This window comes from Hydractinia symbiolongicarpus, chromosome 3, assembly GCF_029227915.1.
Source record: "Hydractinia symbiolongicarpus strain clone_291-10 chromosome 3, HSymV2.1, whole genome shotgun sequence".
NCBI lineage: Eukaryota > Metazoa > Cnidaria > Hydrozoa > Anthoathecata > Hydractiniidae > Hydractinia > Hydractinia symbiolongicarpus.
Window position 1 is genome coordinate 25,502,910 of NC_079877.1, and position 24,762 is coordinate 25,527,671.

At 33.0% G+C, this 24,762-nt stretch overlaps 1 protein-coding gene across 1 annotated transcript; it reads left to right on the forward strand.

Moving 5' to 3' along the window:
* The first annotated feature begins 592 nt into the window (after window positions 1–592).
* Window positions 593–22,808, forward strand: LOC130636992 (uncharacterized). Its single transcript, XM_057446847.1, has 5 exons — window positions 593–733; window positions 1,276–1,345; window positions 17,193–18,788; window positions 19,340–19,733; window positions 21,598–22,808. Exons 1-5 carry the CDS (start codon window positions 593–595, stop codon window positions 22,388–22,390), a joined length of 2,994 nt encoding a protein of 997 aa, XP_057302830.1. The 3' UTR covers window positions 22,391–22,808.
* Window positions 22,809–24,762: the final 1,954 nt, after the last annotated feature.

The following is a 24,762-nucleotide window of genomic DNA, read 5'->3' on the forward strand; positions in this document are numbered from 1 at the left end:
AAGGCAAATTATTTTATTGCTTTTGTTGCGAAGGCGGTAGAAACGTAAATATACTCGCGTAGCTAAAAGAAGATTCTGGGTTCGTCAAATCTACAAGGAGAGAAAAATAAAAGGAGAATATCATCTCCTGGACGAATGCTGGTGAATAAGCGAAAATTACGTAGTATACTAAAATAGATTTTGCGCATGTGCAGATGCATGGTCGCTTATTCGTGCGACAACGGCGAATGAAGTGTGAACCGGCCTTTAAGTTTACATTGTTATTTGTGTGTTAAGGCTGTAAAAGAGAACAGAGAGAAGAGAACTTTTCTTTTGCGTACATTAACAAAGTGTCATCTGCAGGCGCCACTATTAATAATAACTATATCTGAATTTTAGCCCCCCTCACTTTTAAAACAATGGTGTCATTAAAACTGCAATTTCCCGGACTAAGGGTCTGGATCTCAGTAGGCGGGTAAGAAGTTTCTTCGGTAAGCGGGATCAATTTATGTCGATTCGGCATAATTTTCAAAAATAAACAATAGATTCTTATCACAATAAACAATAGAAACTTATCACATGGTAGTTTTCCACCCGAGGCAGTGTCCACGCTATGCTTTTAAAAGTGGAGGGCCCATGCTACTGCTACTTTAGAGTCAACCCGAGGATCAACAAATATTACTTAAAGTTTTTTGAAGTTGAAAAAGTCAGTGTTTTTAGCCAACCTAGAGCTGTGAAATTCACAAATCAGCGGGTAAAATTTAAAGATGTTTTTTAAATTTTACAAAAAAAAACTATAGATAACAAATAGTATATCATCAGATAAATAAAATCCAATTCACTAAATTTACCAAAAATGTTTTTCCTTAGTGGTTTCGAGGCAACGAATTCGTTAGCTTTGTTGACGAAAGATATTTTATCCGTAAGCCTTTTATGGAAAGAAAGCACAGCCAAAAAAAAGAAATAAATGGGGGGGGGCGGACCCTGCCAGGGAAAAGTTTTCATGATCATGCTGAAATATTTCCCCGCTAACCAAGAAAATATTACATAAACATATAATTATGCTGAATATGATGTTAAGGTCAAAAACATCAAACATCACAGGAAACGTGTATTGAATCTTCTCTTTTATTGCCGCCTCATAAGATTTTTTTGCCCGGCAAAATCCCCCTTTTCGTTTTTTTGTGTGCTACTTAATTTCACATGTATGTAAACAAAGTATGACGTTTCATCCGGGTCTGTTTTTTAATTCTAAGCTTACATACGGGTATTTTATTTTACTAACGTTTTGTGCAGCGTTTCGCCAGCGTGGTCACTTTCGGGTTGAACATTGCCGAAGATTGTTGTGTGACAAAACAAAAACAAGGTATATATATATATGTATATAAATTTAGCTTGAGTTTCATTTTTTTACTCCTAAGTTATTGAATGCAAATGTTCTTTTTTTTGCTTCATGTTCCTAATGAAGAAAAATATTGTGTTAATTATAAATTGTAGTTATTTTGGAATCTGATTTTTTTGTACTTTTTCTTTTCGTGTTGTATAGCTAGCTAGTTAGCTACCTTTAGCCATGGTCTGAATTTTCTGTGCTTGTTTATTTTTTACTCTCAAAATTTAATATCAGAAGATAGTTCTTACAGCTGAGGATACAAAGAAAAAAACCCATTGGGCTATCAAGTTTGAGTAACCTGGGGAGTAGTTGGCAATAGGTGGCAGGAGGATAGACGTAGCTTAGCTTATATAGAATGAAGTATGAGTGATAGAGGTATGGTACCTTAAAAAAACTGTGCTGCGAAGAATATGAAATTTAAAAATTTGTGTTGCGGAGTGGGTGAGAGGGCCCCCCTAGGTTCGCAAGCGAAAATTTTTAGATGCCCCTTTCGGTTGAAACCTATAAAACAAGAAGTTACCACATGCTCCATGGTAATCAATTAAACGGTTTTAATTTCGCCAAATTGAAAAAGGTTTAATTTCCTGAAACATAACCTGGGGTTTCTGCATTAGCAGTACCACATTGTGTTTCGGACGCAATATTGTATGGGCCAGTGACATTTTGACCTGATCAGAAAATGTTTAAGAATATTAAACAGAACAAAAATGGTATCATGGCATCAGTGTACAGTTCGGGTTAAGTTACAAAAACGGAAAATATTTTTTTATCGGAAAATTATTTCCTGGTTTAGAAATTATATATGAGATTTCATGATAAAATTTTTTCATTTTTCTGAAATTTTTTCTGATTGAACTCAAAAAATGAATGGTATATATAATATATATGAAGATTTTCAGTAAGTTTCCTATTACATATATATTGAAATAATTTCCGTTTCTGTAACTTAGACCGCACTGATGTATGCTCACCAGCAGGGTTTAAAAAGCTCTCCAATCCCCCTTAATGTTAAAAACAGCCCTTTGTGGCTGAGCAACGTAAACGATTACACATGACGTACTCAGGGTGTCTAGTGCACCCTGAAAACCATAAAAACCCTGAAAGGCCCTGAATATCATAAAAATTAGCCAAAAAACACTTAAAGCCCTGAATAATTATTTCTCTTTCAGTTTGCAATAATTTTTTATGTGAAAAAGTTCAGGGAAAGTAATATAACCTTATGTAGAAACTTTGTTCTATGAGTTATATTTATACTAAGTGGAAATGTTACATTCATAATATTCATATAATATTATATTCAGTGGAAATATTTTAACACTAGTCGATTAGGCCCGTGGAAAAATCCACTTAGGCAGAAAAACAATTGAAAAGTTCTGTCATTTGAATTTTGATGACATCAGCTAATATTTCAGTATATTGAAAATGCCTTTTACTAAAAAACATAATCTGAAAATGCATAAAAAGAAAGTATATAAGTCATAATTTAACAAAAAAGTTCTTAAAATCTAACACAAAATATCAAATGTCAAATCGCATGAAATCCTCCCAACAAAACTTCAGACAAAATATGAAAAACAATGGCGTGCAAGGTGTAAAATCTAGTTAGTAGAAAGTTACAACATTGACAGTCACAACCCAGACAGTTACGACAACAATAATAATAATGTCAGAAATAACACATATCTCTAATATGTATACATCTTATTATGTGATTATGTTGAAAACCTTCAATATTTTAATCTGAAGTGTCGAAAAGAAAGGCTTGCAACAGTAAGCACAGATCTATGAAATAAGTTCTTTACGCATTTTTAACATTGTCTTTTCCCTAAATGCTTATACAACAATACAACCTGAACAATATCAAAAAGCCAAACTTTAACAAACTTTGAAAAATCATTTATTCGGTTGCATACCATCCTCTCCCGCAAAAATATGCACAAAATGTAAAAATTAACCGGTTAACAAAACAATTTTTTGTCTAATGATCCGTACCGACTTTACCAAACATTTTAGCCTGAAATGTCGAAAAAGCAATGAGCAAGGAGTAAATTTCAAATCAACAAAAATCATTATTTTGAAAACATTGTATATATATATATGGTCCTTCCTCACAAAAGTTTACAATAAATGTTGAACACAAAGGTTTATGAGGAGCAAATCAAAATATGAACAAAAATCAGTTCAATTGGCATGTTCTATATTGTCTTCAGCCATAAAATCTTCCACAAAATTGATATGAAACCCATCAAATTCACCTCAGAAAAAGCAGTCATTTAAATGCATACAAAAATACAACTTGTAGAATATCAAATTATTATTTTTAGTATATATAATTGCATATGGTCCTCCCTCACAACAGTTAAATTTTTGCACTAAATTTGAAACACAAAATACAAATTCTAAATAATTCCTATGGTTTTCCTCAAAAGTTTAATCAAAATATAAAAGATGAGAGGTGAACGACAAAATCAAAGTTTGCAGAATTAAATTATTTTGGTATATATATGTCTATTGATATATGCCCTTTATAACAATATTTCAATCCAAAATGTGAAAAAGAAAAACAGTTTGCAACAAAATCAGTTATTCTGATGATATTGCATACACTTTTTCTCCACAAAAGTGTAAAAAAAGAATGGTTGTAGGAAATACTTCTGATTCAACAAAAATCAGTATTTGCATCTTGTACTCATTAAATATTATCCAAAATTTCAAAAAACTGCGTACAGAGTCCTGCCCGGTAAGAATTTATACAAAATATAAAAAAAAAAAAGTTTTTTCAGTGTTGTACTCCCTCAAAAAAGTTGAAACTTTTCTTAATTGAGACAAAATGCCATAAACAAAAACATTTTAGTCAGAACATCTAGAACAACAAAAATCACTACACTTAAGGTACCAGAATTACTACATGTTAAATAAAAATCGTTTCGTCATATTGCATGTAACCGATGTATATAAGTTTAGTTACACAAAATGTGAAAAATACATTATTTGCTTACACAAATTGTGAAAAATACATTATTTGCTTAAAAACAGTCCTTAAACTCTTTTTAAATATTATGTAATACTTTTTTAAAAGTTGTTGTGGCTTGTTAAAATGCTTAAAAAAAAAGGCTTAAAATGTCAATTAAAATAAGTTACAGTCACATTCTTAGCAAAGACCACTAAGATTAGCTTACATGTAAAAAGCAACATAAAACTGAAGCTAACATACAGCAGCTAATAGCTGGTCACTATAAACTGGAGACTTAGCTAGGTGTAAAGAACATGGCTACATATTTATAAATTCCTAGCTACCTAGCTAGTTGTTGTTGGTGTGGTTGATGCTAGCTAACAAACATGTCTCGCATCAATAATATCATCAAAACTTTAAAAAACATAAACAAACCTTACAGTAACCTTTCTATACTTCATTTATATACCATGCCCCTTTTTAAATGCTTTTGTAAAGATTTATTTTGAAGGCAAGAGAAGAGAAATGCGTAAAAAGGACAGCCATCTTTTTTGCAAACACAATTTCCGTTACTTTGTGCTAGAACTTCATTTAACAAACCACACAAAACTCGCGGCTTTTCACGACAAAGAAGACATTTTTTTTTTCGGCAACATCAAAGATTTTTTTCGGCAACATCAAATGAAAATGAAGACATCCACTTTGCCTGTCACAGACACACAGACAGACACACTTAGCGTATTATTATATAAGATGATTTAGCTCTGTTCTTGAAACCTGGAATCGAGCACCCACCCACCTTATTTATATTTTACGGTATCTTTGTAGGACACTAAAAAACAAAGAAAAAAACCTGAAAAATTACAAAATATTGGCGAAAAAACCCTTAATGACCCTGAAATTTATTTCCGAAATTCACTAGACACCTTGTATCTGCAAAATATCCAGCTAGATATGTTCTTTTGCTGAATTCGCTAAAAATTTGGTTTTTGGTTAAAAGTTGCCAGAACTAACAAATTTTGTAGATGATTGTAGTTATTTGAACATTCCTAATCAGAATTATCCCAATCTCATTGACTGCAATATGTTAGCTAGTTATAAAAAATCTGTCCTAAAAATCCTTTTATATATGCTAGCTAAGTAACTGATGTTATGTTAGCTAATCAGCTGGTTTCATGCTACACGTAGCTAGCTAGTCAGATAAGTTCGGTAGCTTTATCATAGATAGTATGCTATCTGGCTTAAGTAAGAATAAGAACTGATTCATTACATGTAAAAAATAGTGATATACATACACTTTCTTCCTTTTCTTGAGCAACCCCTTCCGTCAGTTGCGATATAGCTTAGATTAGATAATTTTGGTAGATTATACCACAAGGTATTAAACCTAGCAGAAATGAAATTTTTTTGTAATGTGTTCTACCAAGTGGGATGGCTCTGCAAGCAACCTAGCGAACTTCCAGCTAGCTACCTTAACCAAAAGTGTCTGGAAAGTGTCAAAAAAATAATTAGTTCACTAAAACTTAATAAAGCTACAGGCTTGGACGGAATTGGTTCACAACTTCTAAAAGCAGGTTCGTCAGTTTTAGTATTTATTTATCAAGTCTTTTGACAAATCTTTTATTTACTGGTTGTATACCTAAATGTTGGAAGACTAAAAGGGTCTCGCCTATTTCCATTTTGCCAATTCCTATTATTTTGAAAACATACAATAAAAGATCATGAAAATAGTAGAATGTAGCTATTTAAAATATACTTAAGAAGAAAAAAAGACGGGTTATATTAATGACCCTCTTCCAATCTGATCTAGACTGTGTTAGACCTAAACTCAACTTCCTCTGTATCAAGTCTGTCCTTATAACCTCCTGCCAAATCTTTCTTGGTCTGCCTCTGGGCTTTCCCCCAGGAACTATCAAGTCTCTACACTCCCCCCTCCATTCTTTGCAAGTGCCCCAGCCAATTCAACAAATCAGAATAAAATCAGAGTCATCGCTGAATGTCACGTTTTTCTTCAAGAACTTGCAAAAAAAAACTCTCCATAAAACAAAACGAAGACTACCCAACAGTGATTACATGGTTACAATTACAATTAAAAACTCGAACAAGCCAAGACGATGAGTATAGGCCCAATCACTTGTGTCAAGTTATCTCAAATGTCAAAACATAGTTGCTTCAAAAGAGTTCAACATGATATCTACACCAACGTCTGTTTTGTTTGGTATTTTCCATGGCACTCTCGTACCTCTTACGCATAAAATTGTTGACTTCAAAATTTCGAAGGACAGTTTTGTAATCACTGTTGAATTTTAAATATTATTGACAACTCATTTCAATAAGAATAACTTCTGTCTTGAATCTAGGACAAATCATTAATTGAAATGATCTGCTAACATTGTGTTCAAATTCCAATCTGAGGATCGAATAGCTAAAGGGAGCTCGTTATTAATTTTGATGTTTGATAGTAAAGAAGTCATTAAAGTTAGTAAACATTTCGTCATTTAAACATTTAACAACTTTGCACATCTTTTTCAATTTTATTTTTTCCCGCCTTTCGATTGATTCGTTTTTTCATTTTTGTGTAGCATTTAACTGTATGTGTGCAAGTGTACTATAAACCAGAACAGGAACAACCATTTCGTAAATTTTAGCAGCAGCATCAAAAAGGGTCTCATTTTTGAGAGTAAGCTCAATCTGCTTGATGCCTTCTTGTGCAACTTATCAAAGTTATTGCTCATTGTTAATGAAGGGTCTAATTCGTTTCCAAGATAACAAATGTGATTGTATGATTTATGTCATGGTCATCCAAGGTGATTTTTAGAGATTTTGTCCCAATAGGCTTGACTGTACCAAATGGCATTGTTTCTGTCCTTCCTTTTTTGAGATTGAATATTAATTCATTGTTGTCAAAATATTTCTTTAAAGCATTCATTTCATCAACTTGAGCTAGAGAAAAACACCACGGTATCGTCAGCATACTAAATACATTTTGCCTTCGATAGATGTTCGGGAAAGTCGTTGTAAAATATTAGGTAGATCAACGGTCCTAATATTGACCCCTGAGGAACTACACTATAAACATTTGACTTTGGTGAACACTGCCTGCCAATCATAACATATTGCAACTGACAATAGAAGTACTTGGTAAACCACCTCAACTCCACGTCTAAAACACCATACGAAGCAAGCTTTTTAATAATAAGATCGTGATTTATAGTATCAAAAGCTTTACTAAAGTCTAGAAATATTGCACCGGTCAACATGTGGATCTGTTTGCCCGATATCCAAGCTGACAATCACTTAAAAGATTGTTACTTTACCAAATTTGTAAACTGCGTACACACGCCTTTTCAAGAAGCTTTGATAAAATCGTAGCACAGATATGGGTTGGTAATTTTCTACAAATGATGTGTTACATCAAATTCAAAGTACCTTCTCATAGCTTCTAACTTCATTTTTTAAATTCTGCTTTAATTCTTTACCTGGACTTTTCTTTCTTTTTCAAAATGCTTTTTGAACCACTTTACCCTTTAACGTTTTGAACTTTTTTCAAGACGAATGAACCATTGCATATTTTTTTTGTGTATCAAGGGTTACCCTTTTTTGAAAGTCAACCGTTAAAATTATTTAAGCAAATCAAATAGAGTCATTTTATTCAGGTGACGTAAACAAAGTAAAACTTCAAAGAAAATTTTGGTGACTAAAGAATAATAAAGACAATCACTTTGCTTTTCAGACAGAAGTGCACAATATCAAGCCGAGTTCCCAAGTTTATTCTCATCTAATTTATTGTGCAGTAAAATTATGCGTTCACACTGAACTGTACAACTGTTCTAAAACGAAGTTAAAGAACAGAAATGTTTGTTAGCACTCAATAACCTTATATTGGCTATACTCTTTACTAGCACACTTGCAGTGCTAGTATTGGTTACAGGCCTATCAATAAGGGAAGAGCAATTGCTCTTGCTCACGCAAAGGCTTGTCCTATTTTGAGAAATGAGATCCGCTGAGCCATTAATTGTTTCTCCAATTCCAAAAAAAGGTTTTCTGGCTGAGCAATATCAATTCATCTCACATGGAAATCAATGTTCCCTTTCTTATTATTTACAGTAACAAGGTGATAAATATGCGTTTATATTCTTACTAGTAGATTAGGCCCGTGGAAAAATCCACTTAGGCAGAAAAACAATTGAAAAGTTCTGTCATTTGAATTTTGATGACATCAGCAAATATTTCAGTATGTTGAATATGCCTTTTACTAAAAAAAATAATCTGAAAATGCATAAAAAGAAAGTATATAAGTCATAATTTAACAAAAAAGTTCTTAAAATCTAACACAAAATATCAAATGTCAAATCGCAAATAATCCTCCCAACAAAACTTCAGACGAAATATGAAAAACAACGTCATGCAAGGTGTAAAATCTAGTTAGCAGAAAGTTACAACATTGACAGTCACAACCCAGACAGAAATAACACATCTAAAATATGTATACATCTTATTATGTGATTATGTGGAAAACCTTCAATATTTTAATCTGAAATGTCGAAAAGAAAGGCTTGCAACAGTCAGCACAGATCTATGAAATAAGTTCTTTATGCATTTTAACCCTATTCGGTCCAGGGTTTTTCGAACATACTATAACCGGGGATTCCGCCCCCCCCCTCAATAACTTTTCATAGGATTGTTCAAATTGAATCAAGCTTGGCACACCTATAGTACATCACAAAAGGAACAAAATGGTGGCAATAAATTTTTGCTTGCGTCAGCACATTTTCTGTGATGTCATCAGAAGTTTAAAAATTGTTAAAAATGCCACTATCTGCTTAAAATATAATTACTTTTGTTCTAGAGCGAATTTTCTGTTTGAAGTTTCTGAAAGCTAAATAAAATGTTATTTAACATATTGTCCTGTTTTTACATGGATCGGATAAAAAATTGCCTGAAAATCCTAGGATAATCCTAACAGGAGTTATTATATTTTCCTCATTATAAGGATTTCATAGAGATTTTTAGGGGTAGTTTCGAGTAATGGCCGATATCAAAGCCTCTGAAAGGTATGGGACCTAAAAATTTAGCATGCAGGTGTCTAATAGATAAATGTTGAAACTCAGTAAGTATCATAGCCATATAACAAAAACAATCAGGGGAGAGGGGAGGGGCAGATTCTGCCAAATAGGGTTAAACACCAATAAACAAAAAGTTAAACTTTGAAAAATCATTTATTCGGTTGCATACCATCATCTCCCACAAAAATATGCACAAAATGTAAAAATTAACCGGTTAATAAAACAATTTTTTTGTCTAATGATCCGTACTGACTTTACCAAACATTTTAAACTGAAATTGCATATGGTCCTTCCTCACATATTTATTCCCGTAATTACATTACTTACAGTTAGTTTAAAGTTTAAAAAAAGTTTATAAAACAAAATATAAAAAAAAATCCTACTTACACAACAGCTCAGTCTAATTGTACAAGCATTTGTTCTTTCAGTATTTTGCATGTGGTCTTTTTCCACAAAAGTTTACACAGCATTTAAAAACAACAGTTTGCAACACAAACAATATAATCGGCAACCATACTATTCTCTGCTGAGAAATTTTAACCACAAATGTAAAAAACCCAGGTAAATTTCCCAAAAAATGTCAGCAACCTTTGTAAAAATATCAACCACTCCCTTGTAAAAATATATAACCTGGTAATTTACATGTGATCTCACAGAAGTTTAACAGGATGTCAACAACAAAACAAAACTTACTCCAAATAAGGCACATACTTTAGTTTTACAAAATCACTCCTCTTAAAGTAAAATTTTTCCTCACACTACCCTTAAAGTTTAATAAGTCTTTGAAAGATTTTGTGGCTTGTTACATCATAATTCGTGCTCAAATAAGATCCCTAAATTTGACTACTAAGGTGGATTTAAATAGCTGAAAGAGGAATAACAACATTAATCATCAGTTAGCTAGCTAGGTTTAGGGAGCTTGAAGGTAACATTAGATAAGACTCCATTACATAAAAACATAACGTCTAAAAATATCTAAAAAGTTCTTATTATTTATGAATCCAAATCTACTTTAAACCGAAGCTTTCATTTTCTACTTCTAACTTTTCTTTGCTACTTCTAGCTCCACTCTTCACTTTCGAAGTAACTTCTTGTGGCTTCTGACTTCACTTTTGTACTTCTATGTTCACATAAAATATATATAAAAAAGAACAGAGTGTAAAACCAATTGGCAAATTTTTTAGGCTAATTAGTCAAATTAGAAATGCAAAAACAAAGTTTTAGTCATAATTCATGTTAAAACAACAACAATCAATTTAACAGTTCATTTTGCGTCAATTTTTGCACTAAATTTGCAACACAAAATACAAATTCTAAATAATTCCTATGATTTTCCTCAGAAGTTTAATCAAAAATATAAAAGATGAGAGGTGAACGACAAAATCAAAGTTTGCAGAATTTAATTATTTTGGTATATATATGTCTCTTAATATATGCCCTTTATAAAAATATTTCAATCCAAAATGTGAAAAAGAAAAACAGTTTGCAACAACATCAGTTATTCTGATGATATTGCATACACTTTTTCTCCACAAAAGTGTAAAAAAAGAATGGTTCTAGGAAATACTTCTGATTCAACAAAAATCAGTATTTGTATCTTGTGCTCATTAAATATTATCCAAAATTTCAAAAAACTGCGATTTGGAACGCATCAAACTTTAAATAGAGAGGGATCAGTCATTTCGGTATGTTGTACAGAGTCCTGCCTGGTAAGAATTTATACAAAATATAAAAAAACAGTTTTTTTGGTGTTGTACTCCCACAAAAAAAGTTAAAACTTTTCTTAATTAAGACAAAATGTCATAAACAAAAACATTTTAGTCAGAACATCTAGAACAACAAAAATCACAACACTTAAGGTACCAACCAGAACTACATGTTAAATAAAAATCGTTTCATCATATTGCATGTTAACTGATGTATATAAGTTTAGTTACACAAAATGTGAAAAAGACATTATTTACATACACGAAATGTGAAAACAACATTATTTGCATACAAAAAATGTGAAAAAAACATTATTTGCTTAAAAACAGTCCTTAAACTCTTCTTAAATATTATGTAATACTTTTTTAAAAGTTGTTGTGGCTTGTTAATTTAAGCCTAAAATGTCAAATGAAATAAGTTACAGTCACATTCTTAGCAAAGACCACTAAGATAACACTACGGTAGCTAGCTTAGCTACATGTAAAAAGCAACATAAAACTGAAGCAAACATAAGCTAGCTACAGCAGCTAATAGCTGGTCAAAGAACATGGCTACATATTTACAAAGTCTGAGCTAGCTAGCTATTAGGTTGTTGTTGGTGTGGTTGGTTTTATGATGCTAGCTAACAAACATGTCTTGCATCAATAATATCATCAAAACTGAAAAAAAACATAAACAAACCTTACAGAAACCTTTCTATACTTCATTTATATACCATGCCCCTTTTTAAATGCTTTTGTAAAGATTTATTTTTAAGGAAAGAGTAGAAATTGCTTAAAAAGAACAGCCATCTTTTTTGCAAACACAATTTCTGTTACTTTGTGCTAGAACTTCATTTAACAAACCACACAAAACTTGCAGCTTTTCACGACAAAGAAGACATATATTTTACGGTAACATCAAAGATTTTTGAAAGGCAACACAAGATCAAATGCATTCTTACCTCTAAAGACTCCCTAAGAAGCACTTTGTCTAAACCAAAAGACAAAATAAACCTGGAAGAACAAAGCAATGTTGTTTACGAAATCCCGTGTAAAGATTGTGATGCAGTGTATATAGGCGAAACAAAAAGAAAGTTTAAGCAACGAGTACAAGAACATATGCGCGCAGTGAGAAACGGAGATTTGAAGAAAAACGAAATTGTGGACTACAGCTGGTGCAGAAGTCATCAGTTTAATTGGGATGAGAAGAAAATCATTGACAGAGAATCCAGAACAACGGCCAGGAAGATTAAAGAAACCATCAACAGTGTGGAACGTAACAAACACATAAACAGCATCTCGTATCAACTTTCTGAGATTTGGTTACCAGCCCTACAGAAAAAGTAGTTACCTACATCCAGGTCCGAAAATGTTAATTACCGTAATTAACTGTAATTATCATCTCGTTTCTAATTGCTTAATTTTTATGAATTTCAATCCTCTGCAATTATATAAATACATGCGCAACACCCTTTTACTTTGCCCGATGATGGGAGAAGGATCTCCCGAAACGTCGCCTACTAAACTATCATGTTCAAGAAATGATAAACTTTCCACAGTAATCAAGGATTTTTTTCGGCAACATCAAAGGAAAATGAACATATCCACTTTGCCTGTTACAAACAGACACAGTCTCTGTATTATTATAAGAGACTAGTCGTTAGCCCGTAGAAAATCCACGGGTTTGCCCGTCCTTTTTATACCGCATTGCGTGCTTCTCGCTATTGCGCAGCTAAGCTACCATTTTGCGTGACAGACAGACAGACGTATACAGGCATTATAATATAGATTACGGAGTTTCATACTGCGCAGGTCTGCGCGCTAACGAAGCGCTTTGTAGGGACAAAGTTTTGGCTTGTTTTCATTTGTCTCAATGACCCAAATAATTTTCATGGTAAGGTTTTTTACAACTATTCTGGTTAGTGCTCCGAGAAGAGGCAGAAATGCAAAATCCTGCCTGATGTTTCTTCAACTAATGTTGTACTTTAACTGACATTTGGCTTTTTAATAACACGTTTAAATGGTGTTGCTAACCCTCTTTGTGGTGTATTGACATGGCTAAGATGTTGGAATCGAAAAAAACTTAAATTACTGACTTTTATAGAGAGGCAAGAGGGACAAGCTATATGCCACAATATACCAAACATTTTGTGTTGTGTTGTGAGGAATAAAGTAATGGTTAAAAAGAAACACTGTTCTATCATCAGTGCACTTTGGCAAGAAGAAATAAAAATTACAGCTAGCTATAGAAAGACTTAAGAGGAAGTTTTTTTACAGTAAGCTATAGCTAGCTAGCTATATATGGATCCGCAAGTTTGACATGGATTAACGTGGAAGAGCATTTAATAAAGGATTTATTTACAAAGTATAGCTAACTAGTTATATAAAAAAGAGCACAGATAAAATCGATTGAAAATAAAATGCACAATTCAATGATATAATGACTGGCTTTGACTTTTCGTTAGAAATTATTGTATATAAATATTACATAACTAGCTAGGAAGGGATATATTAGCATGTTACACTGTATTACTGTGTTCTTAATTTTGGTAAAATGCAAGAATAAATTTAGGCAAGGCCCACTTTTACAATTTTGTGATAACTATAGTAATTTTTGTACATTGACATGGAAAAAATTGGCAACCGAAAATATTTGACGAAAACAGTTAAAGTCACTAAATTTGTTATTTTCCATTAAATTTGTTTATACCACAGTATATTATTTTATTTTATATTTCGCAGCAGTCGAAACTTTGTACTTTACAGATTAAAATTATTCCAATGCAAAATTGAGGTGTAGCAATTTTTAAGGCTAAGTTTGTGTTCAAACTGCACTGTTTAATGTTTTTTGAAGTTGAGTGATATTAGAAATAACTTTTTATGATCTATTTTTAGCATCTGGGCTTAGCATCTTGCCCTCCTACATATCTAAGGAATAAGGCTACGATATGTATGAGTGATCCAGTGTGACCCCTAGCTAACAAAAACTACGAGACAGATACAGCCAGCTTTTTGACAATTTTTAATTTGGTTTATAAAAAATGTAGGTAGCTCCGCCCTGGTTTGTTAAATAAAGTTTCTAAAAACACAAAATAAGAAATTTTAGAATTGTTTTTTTTATATTATAGCTAGCTAGGTATCTGTTTAATGAGCATGAAACTATTAGTTTAGAAAAAAACCCATTGTTTTCTTTACTTGTGTTTAATGAGCTACATTATTTTGGCTGTACTAGTAGCTATATAAATCTTGTATGACATAACTAGCAATTCCTCTTTGATCAGCACTGTGGTATTTTTAAGACAATATTAAAACTTGTGATGTAACTAGCTTCCAAAATAAGGTTTCTTTCTCTTTTGACTGCTAATTTTTCATGATGAGTGTACCCCACAACTTGAAGCAATTAAATTAATAACCAAGTTTAGGTCTTGAACTTTCATAATATACAATCTTATGTCACTACTGAGTATCCTTCAAATAATTGTAAAATCGCAAATCGCACCAGTTTAAAAAGTGAAAATACAAAGGAAAAAGTGAATAATTCTCTGCCTACTGCATGTTTTTCTTAGCAAATGCCTTACGTACGATGGCCCCTATGGTCCACTTCCCTTCTTACTTAAAACACTTCTCTTTTTTCCTCTGAAATCTTCTCTTCCGTTCGAAACACTTCTCTTCGAAAGTGAGAAACACTTTTCTTCCATGAACTCAAAAAATTCCCAGACCTAATTCCGGTCCGGAATATTAATAAAGCTAGATTTGCTAACTCACGTTTTTTGAATAAATTACGGAGTTTTATACCTTGCAGGTCTGGGTGCTAGAGAAGCCCTTTGTAGGGTAGGAGACAAAACTGACTAATTGATTATTATTGCATCATTTGTTATCTTTGTCACATTTGGAAATCAAAAACTTCATTCTCTCTGAACACAATGTGGCATTACTATACTAAGTTTTAAGAAATTAGGCCAATTTGCTTTGAAATGAAAAAGTATTTTTATGCGCATAGACTAAATTCTTTTAATATTTCCTGTAACTTTTACATCTGACCACGTGCAATATGACAAGTGGAATAAATTTTTTCAGAATTTAAAGCGTGTTTGTTAAGTTTTTTTTTATTGTTTTGTTTCTGACATCCTGGTAAAATTTTGTTAGCCTACATGTAAAATGCCAGGTTATTTTTACAGGGGGTTGTAGACATGATTGGAAATGCACTTGGGTTTATGTAGCACGGTTGTTCGTGTTTTTGTTTGTGTTGCAAACTGCTGTTTTTTTTGTGTGTAAACTTTTGTGGGAAAAAGACCACATGCAATATATATACTGATAAAACAAATTTTTGTGGAATTGAACTCCACTGAAGGCTATTGTGTAAACTTATAGCTTTTTTATATCTTTGTTGATTCAAAATTTACTGCTTTTTTATTTTTTACATTTACGTTTAAAATGGTTAGTAAAGGTCACTACAGATCGTCATACTAAGAAGAGAAAAAATTGCGTTCTTAACTGGTTATTTTTACATTTTTGGGGACAGGATGGTATGCAACCGAATAAATGATTTTCCAGATAAGTTTGTTTTCTGACACTTCAGATTGAAGGTTTTCAACATAATCAAACGTAATCACTTTATAAGATGTGAATATTTGAGATGTGTTCTTTCTGAATTTGTTATTGTTGGTGTTGTAATTTTGACTAGCTTTACACTATGAAAGCAACGTATCATCAAATTTCAAAAAAAATATGTGTATAGACGGCTCCTGGGGGACGTTATCAAAATACAAGTTAGCATTCTCTTTTCCAATGTACTCCTGCCTAAGTGGATTTTACAGTGCAAATTTCTAAAGAAGATTTTTTTTAAAACACATATCTCCTTATGCGTTTGCAAACACATATGATCCTATACATTATTTGTTATCAGCGTTTCAATCTATATGCATCACAGGCAACAGATATATAAACTACATTTTGGCAATTTTTTTGTATATGCACTGTTGACGTTAGCAAAACCTGCAAAACAAACTAATCTTCTGACAGAGTGGATTCTTCCACAGGCCTTATAGAATAAAAATATAATCTGAACAAAGTCAATACTTATGACCTTACTTCACTTACGTGATTTATTTTTTTCTTTAGTAACGATTTCCTTACTCTCTCTAACAATTCTGGAGATCAATTTTTCTTCTGTGTTGAATGTTATTTTAATCTATTTATATATTTGCAATCAAATTGAGCATGTATGTAATGGAGCAGTATGGCAGGTACTATTTTTAGGTGTTATTGGCATGTATTTCACAACCTAGTGCCCAGGACTAAATTAATAAATGCTGTTAAAATTAAGTTTAAATGATATTCTTATTTCTTTTCTTTTTTATATTTGTTACTTTTAAACCACAATGTAAAAAAATAAAAAATACAATTAATATTCATTTTATCATGCACACTGATTGCTGAAATATAAATAGATAATAAAATTCTATAAACGGGTCTGACAGACAACTGTGATAATTATTTTGTTCATTTTTATGTCAAGAAAACTTAGATTTACATAAAAAGAAACATTCTAGATGACATTGTAGTGCGTTTTGAATAAGTTTCTGAAATAAAAAAGGAGCTACAGATTGAAAAACAAAACACTTTGGTAAATTAAAAAAATTAAGCAAATCTATATATCTAATGTTTTTTATATACTGTTTTTACAATATAAAAATTAATTTAGTGACAGTGCGTGACAGTAAGTTTTATTAGATTTATAATTTTTATTCTTTTATTTAAAAAGAATGTAAAACAAACACCTTATAACCTTGAAACGATTTAAAATAAATATACTGAAGCGATCATAATGATTTTATGGTATGTGAAACAATTTCCAGTAAATATAATAAAACAATCTTGAAACAGTTGTTTTTAATGAAACGATTAACAAAATAGTGAAACGATTTTCATACGATTTAAAAAGATTAAACAATGAAACGATATGAAATGATTTTTTTGAAGAAACGATCCCTAAGAACATTTCCTTTGACAATGCTGTATTTTTGTGTGTCAAAGTTTACTGAAAAGATTTGCATATTTCCTTGTTTCTTTGGCTGCGAAAGTGTGATGGCTGTCTATATTGATTTCTTTTTTAGGTATCAATATGAAATTATCAAAAACATTGACTGATGTCATTAGCAAAATTTTGGAAACTGTTGGTACCCAGAAATCAACATATTACACTAACCTTGCTAATTATGTTCCAGTTAATGCTGATTTAACGGAAGTAGCAATATTGCCTAATATTCTTGTATGGGATCCAATATCTCATCTATCAGACAAAGAATTGCACTGCCCCCATTGTATGCAAGATGACAATAAAAAATCAAAGTTGGATGTCACTGGAGAATGGGATAAAGGTTTGACTTCTGGTAGATCTCCTCGTATCATCTGGGATTTCAACTGGCACTTAGCTTTGATTGGAAGAATGTACCAGTGCTCATATAAACACAAAATGGTGTCATATCACTCAGGGATATTGAACCAAATTCACCATGAAGATGTACCATTCGTACTCAGTCATGATAGCGGCATGATGAAAACTGTTTTTGACAGTATAGTTCGCTTGGTTGAGAATGGAAATAATTTTGCAGCTATTGAAAGAATATTGAGTGGATCATTTTTGGATCACTATTTTCGATCATTTGGAAAGTTAAAAACATTGGGAATTCCTCCTTATAAGAACCATTTTAAATCGATATCACCAAGTGATAACTTAATAAAAAAGTGTTTTGTTATGCATTATCAAGGGAATGTTGAGCACTTTGATTGGCATTTTCACCATGTACAAGTTAAAATGTTGTCATGCGATCACACTTTTAAGTGTGCAGCCAACATTGGTTATGAAAAGAATGGACGTTGGGTGATGCAATTTGATAGTGTTTTCATCATCTTGAATGAAATGGGGAAAGTTAAAAATTTTCGCTTAACTAAAGGAACCTCATTTGAAGTTATTTCCTCCTTATTTGAAAAGATAGCAGTTCAAGCTGAATTAGTTGAATCTATCTGTATAGATAACTGTTGTCATTGGCGAAACAAGCTCCAAGAGATTTTTCCAAAATGTAGTGTGAAACTAGATTTGTTTCATGCAATTCAGCGACTTACCAAGACCCTCTCTAAAAAACATCCATTTTTCCATGATGTGTGTAGAGAGGTAGGCTTGATTTTTCGGCAGGCAAATGATTTGGGAACGAGTAGAAAGAAATCAACAGCAAGCATTGAACAAATCAATAACTGTCTGGATTGCTTTGTAAAGAAATGGCAAAACATCAATTACAATGGTTGGAATATTTTCAATGCAAATTTTTACAAGGAAGTGAAAAATCTCAAACATCACATTTCTCTTGGATGCGTTTCTAATATTCAAGTGGGTATGGGGACCAACAGGAATGAACGTTTGCATAGGGAATTGAAAAGTCTTGTAAAAAGAAATAAACTGGGAGTACAAACAGCCATTTCTCTTCTTGCCCAAATGTTTTACATTCATAATTGCCGAATTGATGGTCATATGGTTGCACCTCCAATTTGGAGCATAGAGAAAAACTTAGGTAATATACTTCCAATGCATTCATTGACAGATCAATTTAATGAATGTCATGCAAAGATTGATGCTGTTGATCTTGCCTATGAAAGCTTGCTGTTGGATAAATCAAATGGACCCACAGATCATAATTATACAAAGGATGCTCAAAGTAAGTTAGCCTTATGTAACCCACAGTATACAGACTGATTTTCTATTACTTATATATTAATATGCCTTTTGTGTGTGTTTGTGTGTGGCCAAGGACCAAAAATTACCAGTCTCTTTCTTCCGGCTCATAATTTGCCATCATCATAATTTGAAAGGCGTTGCGTTGCATTAAAATCTGTATAATAATACACCAGTTCCGTGTGTCTGTAACAGGCAAAATAGATGTGTTTCTTTTTTTCTAAAGAAACAGCCGCTGTAACATGTTACGTTTGCACGGTTAATTTATTTTTTGTTGTCCTTAAAACTTGTGTAACATTTCGTAATTTGCTGATTGGTCTATAATTAATCAAAATATCTCTATTATTTTCGTTTCTCATGACCAGCATGTCACGTTTCCTTAGAGGGAGTTTTTTGGTTTGAAATTCTCTGTTTTGTATTGTCTCCCCAATTTTTTAAGCCCATTATATATTAGCCTCAAAGCAGGGGTAAGTATCCTGATCAGTGTGAATTTAAAATTTCCAAAATTGATAATTGTTATCCAATTTTTTTTAGCTAGTGGAACAATAACTCTTGCTAAAGTGCTTTTACATATAAGTAGCAAGATAACCAAAGAACTCTCAACTCGACTTTATCGATACCAAGGCTACTCAACTGTTCCAACTGAGAACTGGAGCCCACTTCAATATTATCAGGCTTGTCAAAAAGCACAATCCATGAAGCCAGAAACACTCCAGGAAGTTTTAACTAGCATGCAGTTGACTTTGAGACCATCTACAGGATGCATTTACAATGACCTATTCAATGTGATGAAGGATTTATCTACTAAAGAAGAACTGCCAAAGGAAATGTGTGATTTCATCAATGGATCATTGTCACAAGACGGAGGAATAACTTCCTTTAAAACTTTTTTAGCCAACCATCTTCAGGAATTTAAGTCTACTTCGAGGTAAGGAATGTTAAATATGTGAAACTGCCATTGTTAAGAACATTGTAAGGTGATTATTTCATTTCAAAAATAAAGATTTGCAAACGTTTTCACCTTTCACATAGAACATGTTTGATCAGCTGGCTCTCACAAAAAATAGACTAACAACGGTGCTGTGCAGATATTTGTATTACAAATCATGGGTAATATATTATATATATGCCTGCCATGGGGTGTCAAAAAAATTCTCTTTTTAGCATGTACAAAGGAAATTATAATTTATTCACATCATGTTTTTATTAAAAGTTGTGAACTTGTAGTTAAAAGTTAAAAGTTTTAAAAACGACAACATTTTGATAGAACTTTTGATTTTTAGCATAATAAAATTAGAAGTGAAATAGTAACTTATCATTTATATCCCATTTGGTCTGTTGGACAACATAACCTGGCTGTCAAAATAAGGCCAAAGAATTTTTCTAGATCTTAACTGGAAACTTCCAATAATCACGCTGTCACTGAAAACCTCTTCTTGATTTGCAAAGGTGAGATTATAGAGAATGAAGTATTTCCAGCTTCAATGATGTACAACAGTGGCTCGTTAGAGATAGTTGAGAAGGGGGTGTTGGAAGAAGTGTTACTTGCAGGATAGGTTCTGCTTGGAAAAAGTTCAGAGAGTTACTTCCTTTGTTGACTAGCAGAGTCTTGTCAATTGAGTTATAAGGTAGGTTGTTTGAGGCTTGTGTAAGAAGTGTTATGTTGTATGGTAGTGAGACATGGGCAGTGAAGCAGGAAGATCTTGACCGTTTATTAAGGAATTAAGGAATGATATGAGAATGGTTAGGTGGATGTGTAACTCCAGTCTGAGAGACAGAAAGAGTTCAGATGAGCTAAGAAGCAGCTAAGTATCCGTAGAATTAAAGATTATCCAGATAAGAAGATTAAATTGGCTGGAGCACTTGGAAAGAATGGAGGGGGATAATTGGGTAAGAAAGTGTAGGGACAGAGACAGATCGAGAGGCAGGGGGTTATAAGGACAGACTTGATACAGAGGAAGTTGAGTTTAGATCTAACACAGTCTAGATCAGATTGGAAGAGGGTCATTAATATACCCTGTCCAACCCATGCTAGCATGGAAAACGGACGTTAAGCCGAGAATGATGATGATGATGATGATGATGATTGGAACATTCTATCTATTCATTCGTGACCAATGCAATTTAGTCAACCTTAAAAAATCAGGCTGAAAGTGTGAATCGTGAGTGACAGAAAAAAAAAATGATGTCTTATCACAAGCAAAAAATTAGTGCCAAGAAGCGAGTACAAATTTCACACAATTAATTTCAAACATTTTCCGTTGCCAAACAATGCACTGATGTCAGCATTATTAGATATAGGTAGCTAGCTAATTAGTTTAAGATTGTGATTCATAACTGTAACCCTATTTGGTCCGGGTTTTCCATGTAATATTGGGACAAAGACCAAAGCAAGCAAAATGATTCTTTTTGAGGAAACAAAGTGGTGTTGTGAGTTTCAAGTTCCAAAGATAATTCTTAGAGATATTATATTTTCCCCATTATAAGGGTTTCATAGAAATTTTTAGGTGTAGTTTCGAGTCATAGCCAATATCTCAGCCTCTGAAAGGTATATGGGACCTAAACATTTTGTGTGCAGGTGTCTAATAGATAAATATTGGAGCTCAATAAGTATCGTAGCCATGCAACATAGCATTAAAGCGTTGTTAATAAAAAAACGCCAGAGGAGGGGTGGAATCCGCATGATGGAACTTCCAGGGATAGGCAGGACTGATGTGGGTGAATAAGTTCTAATTGTGTTAACAATAATCATAGCAATAACAATGATAATAATAAATGAGTTATTTCTTTAGATACAATAACTGTATTGAAGGAGAAGTTCTGGATAACAGCATGTCAATGTTAGATAACTATCAAATCGGAATCCTGACTTTTGGGGATGCATTCGGGATTTCAGTTGTTGTCATCCCATCCTGTTTGGACATCCCAATATTACCACTGATAGCTAAAGATTCTGTTGTCAGTAAGCCAGTATTTGTTCTTTATGATGGCGTAAAAGATGCTTTTTTCATTTTGGAAGAACAAATCCAAGGACCTTCTGAGCAAAATGAAATTCACTGCTCTTGTGGCAAAAACGACAAAGATTTGAAAAAAAGGTGTGTATACAATTACAGATGCAAGTGTTTTCGTGCAGGTATTGATTGTTCACTAAAGTGCACTTGTAAAGGTTGTCATAACAGCAGACCCAGCAAAGCTGGCCAGAAACGACGCCGGAGAACACAGCCTGTGCTCTCTTGTACTCCTGTTTGGTCATCCTTTGATTTTCTCCATCAAAGTGATTACACACCAGCTGCTGCTCCAGTAACTACGGTACAACATTTCCTCCTTGAAAGTTGCCTTTTTTTTCTATTGGATGAGCTGAAAAGTCCCTTCACAAATTTAGTTAATGGTTTTGTTTCCGAAAAACTTTTCATCCGTTACCAGCAAGCATGTAAAGACTTCGTCTCACTAGATTCTGAACTTCTCCAACAGCTTTCTGCTCTTGAAAAGGTTTCACTTGAAAACTGGATAAAAGGAAGAAAAAGAAAAAGTAACCAGATGCATCAACTTGTTACATCACTAGTTGTAGAAGAACCACAAACCTGAATAAAACTAAATGTGTTAAAAACCGTTGTGTGATGATAGACTTATATGAGTAATTTTAGTATTGTTGATTAACATCTTTCTCTTTTGTTAGACCATTGAGGATTATTTACTGAGTAACAACACAACATTCCCTGTAGGTCAAGAAATGCGTTTTTCTTGCTTAACCAATTAATAAAGATATTATTTTTTAACCATTGATTGAAAACAAATGACGTCAGATTTTTAAGTTGGTATATTATTAAGTTGGCCCACATGCCACAATTTTTTTTTTGGCAATAAATGTCGAAGTAAGAAAAACTAGGCCGAGGTAGTTATTCTTTGGTGATATTTTTTTATTTGCCAATCTAGTGTTTATATTGTTACATGGTATTTGTTTAGTGTTTTTTTTGTTTTGTCCAAATATATACTGTTTTATAGATATGCTGGTCTTGAACTTTTTGATTTAGGTAATCTAATGCTATTTTTTTGATATTAATGGTAGCCTATTCATAGACCATTTCTGCGTTCTCATGGCTTATCAACCCGCGAGCAGGGTTTGATATTGCGAGTGGGGTATGCCAACAATCTTTAGGTATTATTAAGGCCAAAACTTGCTAATGCACATTTTCTTCATTAGAATTAGATTCGACAGAGACCATAAGAAATGCCACAAAGGTGTAATAGACCCAGAGAAACGCAGTAAGTTCGGGGTTGGTAAAAGACGTTTTAAGCTAAAGGGACAAAAGTAGAGCTCTCATTCCGTTTTATTTCGATTTTACACCCCCTGAAATCAAGAATAGATAAAGGTGTCAGCTGGAGAAAACCATGTTATATCTTTTATCCATTGTTTAAAACGGCTTTGATTAAAAACGAATTGTGGAACCGATTTTTCCTTCAAACTTTTTCCTTCGTTTTTTTATTAAGAAACCTAAACATTTTGTTAAGCCTAGGGTTTTTTAGCCTGAAATGTTTTTGCAATGCTTTTCCCAGGACGGCATTGACGGAAACATATTTGATTTGCTTAAATTGTCGTATATACATTAGTTTGTTATAAATGGATGCATGTTTAACCATATTCCGTCAGGGGTTTTTCAAACATGACCTCAGTAACTTTTAATAGGCTTTTCCAAATTGGATCAAATTAGCACACTTGTAGAGAGATAAAAATGGGCCTGGGGACGAGGTTGGCGTCTCGCTACTTGCGCAGCTAAGATACCATTTTGCGTGACGGAAAGACGTGTACGGGCGTTATAATATAGACTAGTCGTCCGTGGAAAAATCCACGGGTTCGCCCGTCCTTTAAATTAACCCGTGGCAACAAAGTGGACAAAAATATATCACATTTGATATTCGTGTTTCCGTAGCACGATTTTCTAACTCAGCAGTCCGCGCAGAGACAGACAATTTTTACACAGATCGCATAAAAAATGCATGGAAATCTGTTTTTTCCGATTTTCGGGTATGAATAGAATATTGCAAAGAAGAAAGATAAATATGATATTTCAAATCAATTTAACTAAATTCATAACTCACCGTCAAAATACTGAATTTGATTCCCTTTTTCTCCGCCGCTAACCACCAGTGGCTTGGCAACAACAAAAGGAAAGGGACCAAAAATCACTTAACGATACCAGGGTATTTTTCGTCGTCTTCTTTCATATCATAACAACAAGAAACCCTGGGAGACGAGGGTGGGTTCACCTGTTCAGATAGCACTACAAAAGTGAGGAAAATATCTATTTTAAAAGTATTTTGAGTTGTGTATCAAAGATTCCAGAAGTACCACCAGCTACAAACAGTCTACCCAAATTTAACGTAAACGAAATATCCCCAAAAACAAGAAATTGGAAAAGGATCATTCCCTACCGTTTATCTTGTAGAATATAAACGCTACAACAAAGCTATAAAGGAGTTAGAATGTAAAGAGCGGGATAAAACTGGCTAAATTTTGTCAAGGAAGCTAAAACATAAAAATATTTAAACTTAAGAAATGATATAATAAAAAACGTGTACATATCTTTTGCATGTGTATATATTTTATAATTTGTTTTGAAAGTGTCCGAATTATCAACAGACCGTTAATGGCATATCAGAAAAGTGGGACGCGGGATCCTGTTAAGTCGGAGCGCGAGACTCAGGAAACGGAACGCGGGATTCTGATATTGAGGCGCGGTACACAATAAGTCAGCATTCTTTATCTTTAAAAAGCTTAACAAGTAAGATAAAAAAAGTTTTATTTGGAAGTAATATTTCCAGTAAATATTAAAAAAAAGTTGCAGATTTTTCACTTTTTTTGGTATCAGATTGACCAGGACACTTGAAATACACCACGACATTGAACAGGAAGAGCGCCCGTATCGCGCAGAATTCGACGCTCTGGAAAGAGATCGGAG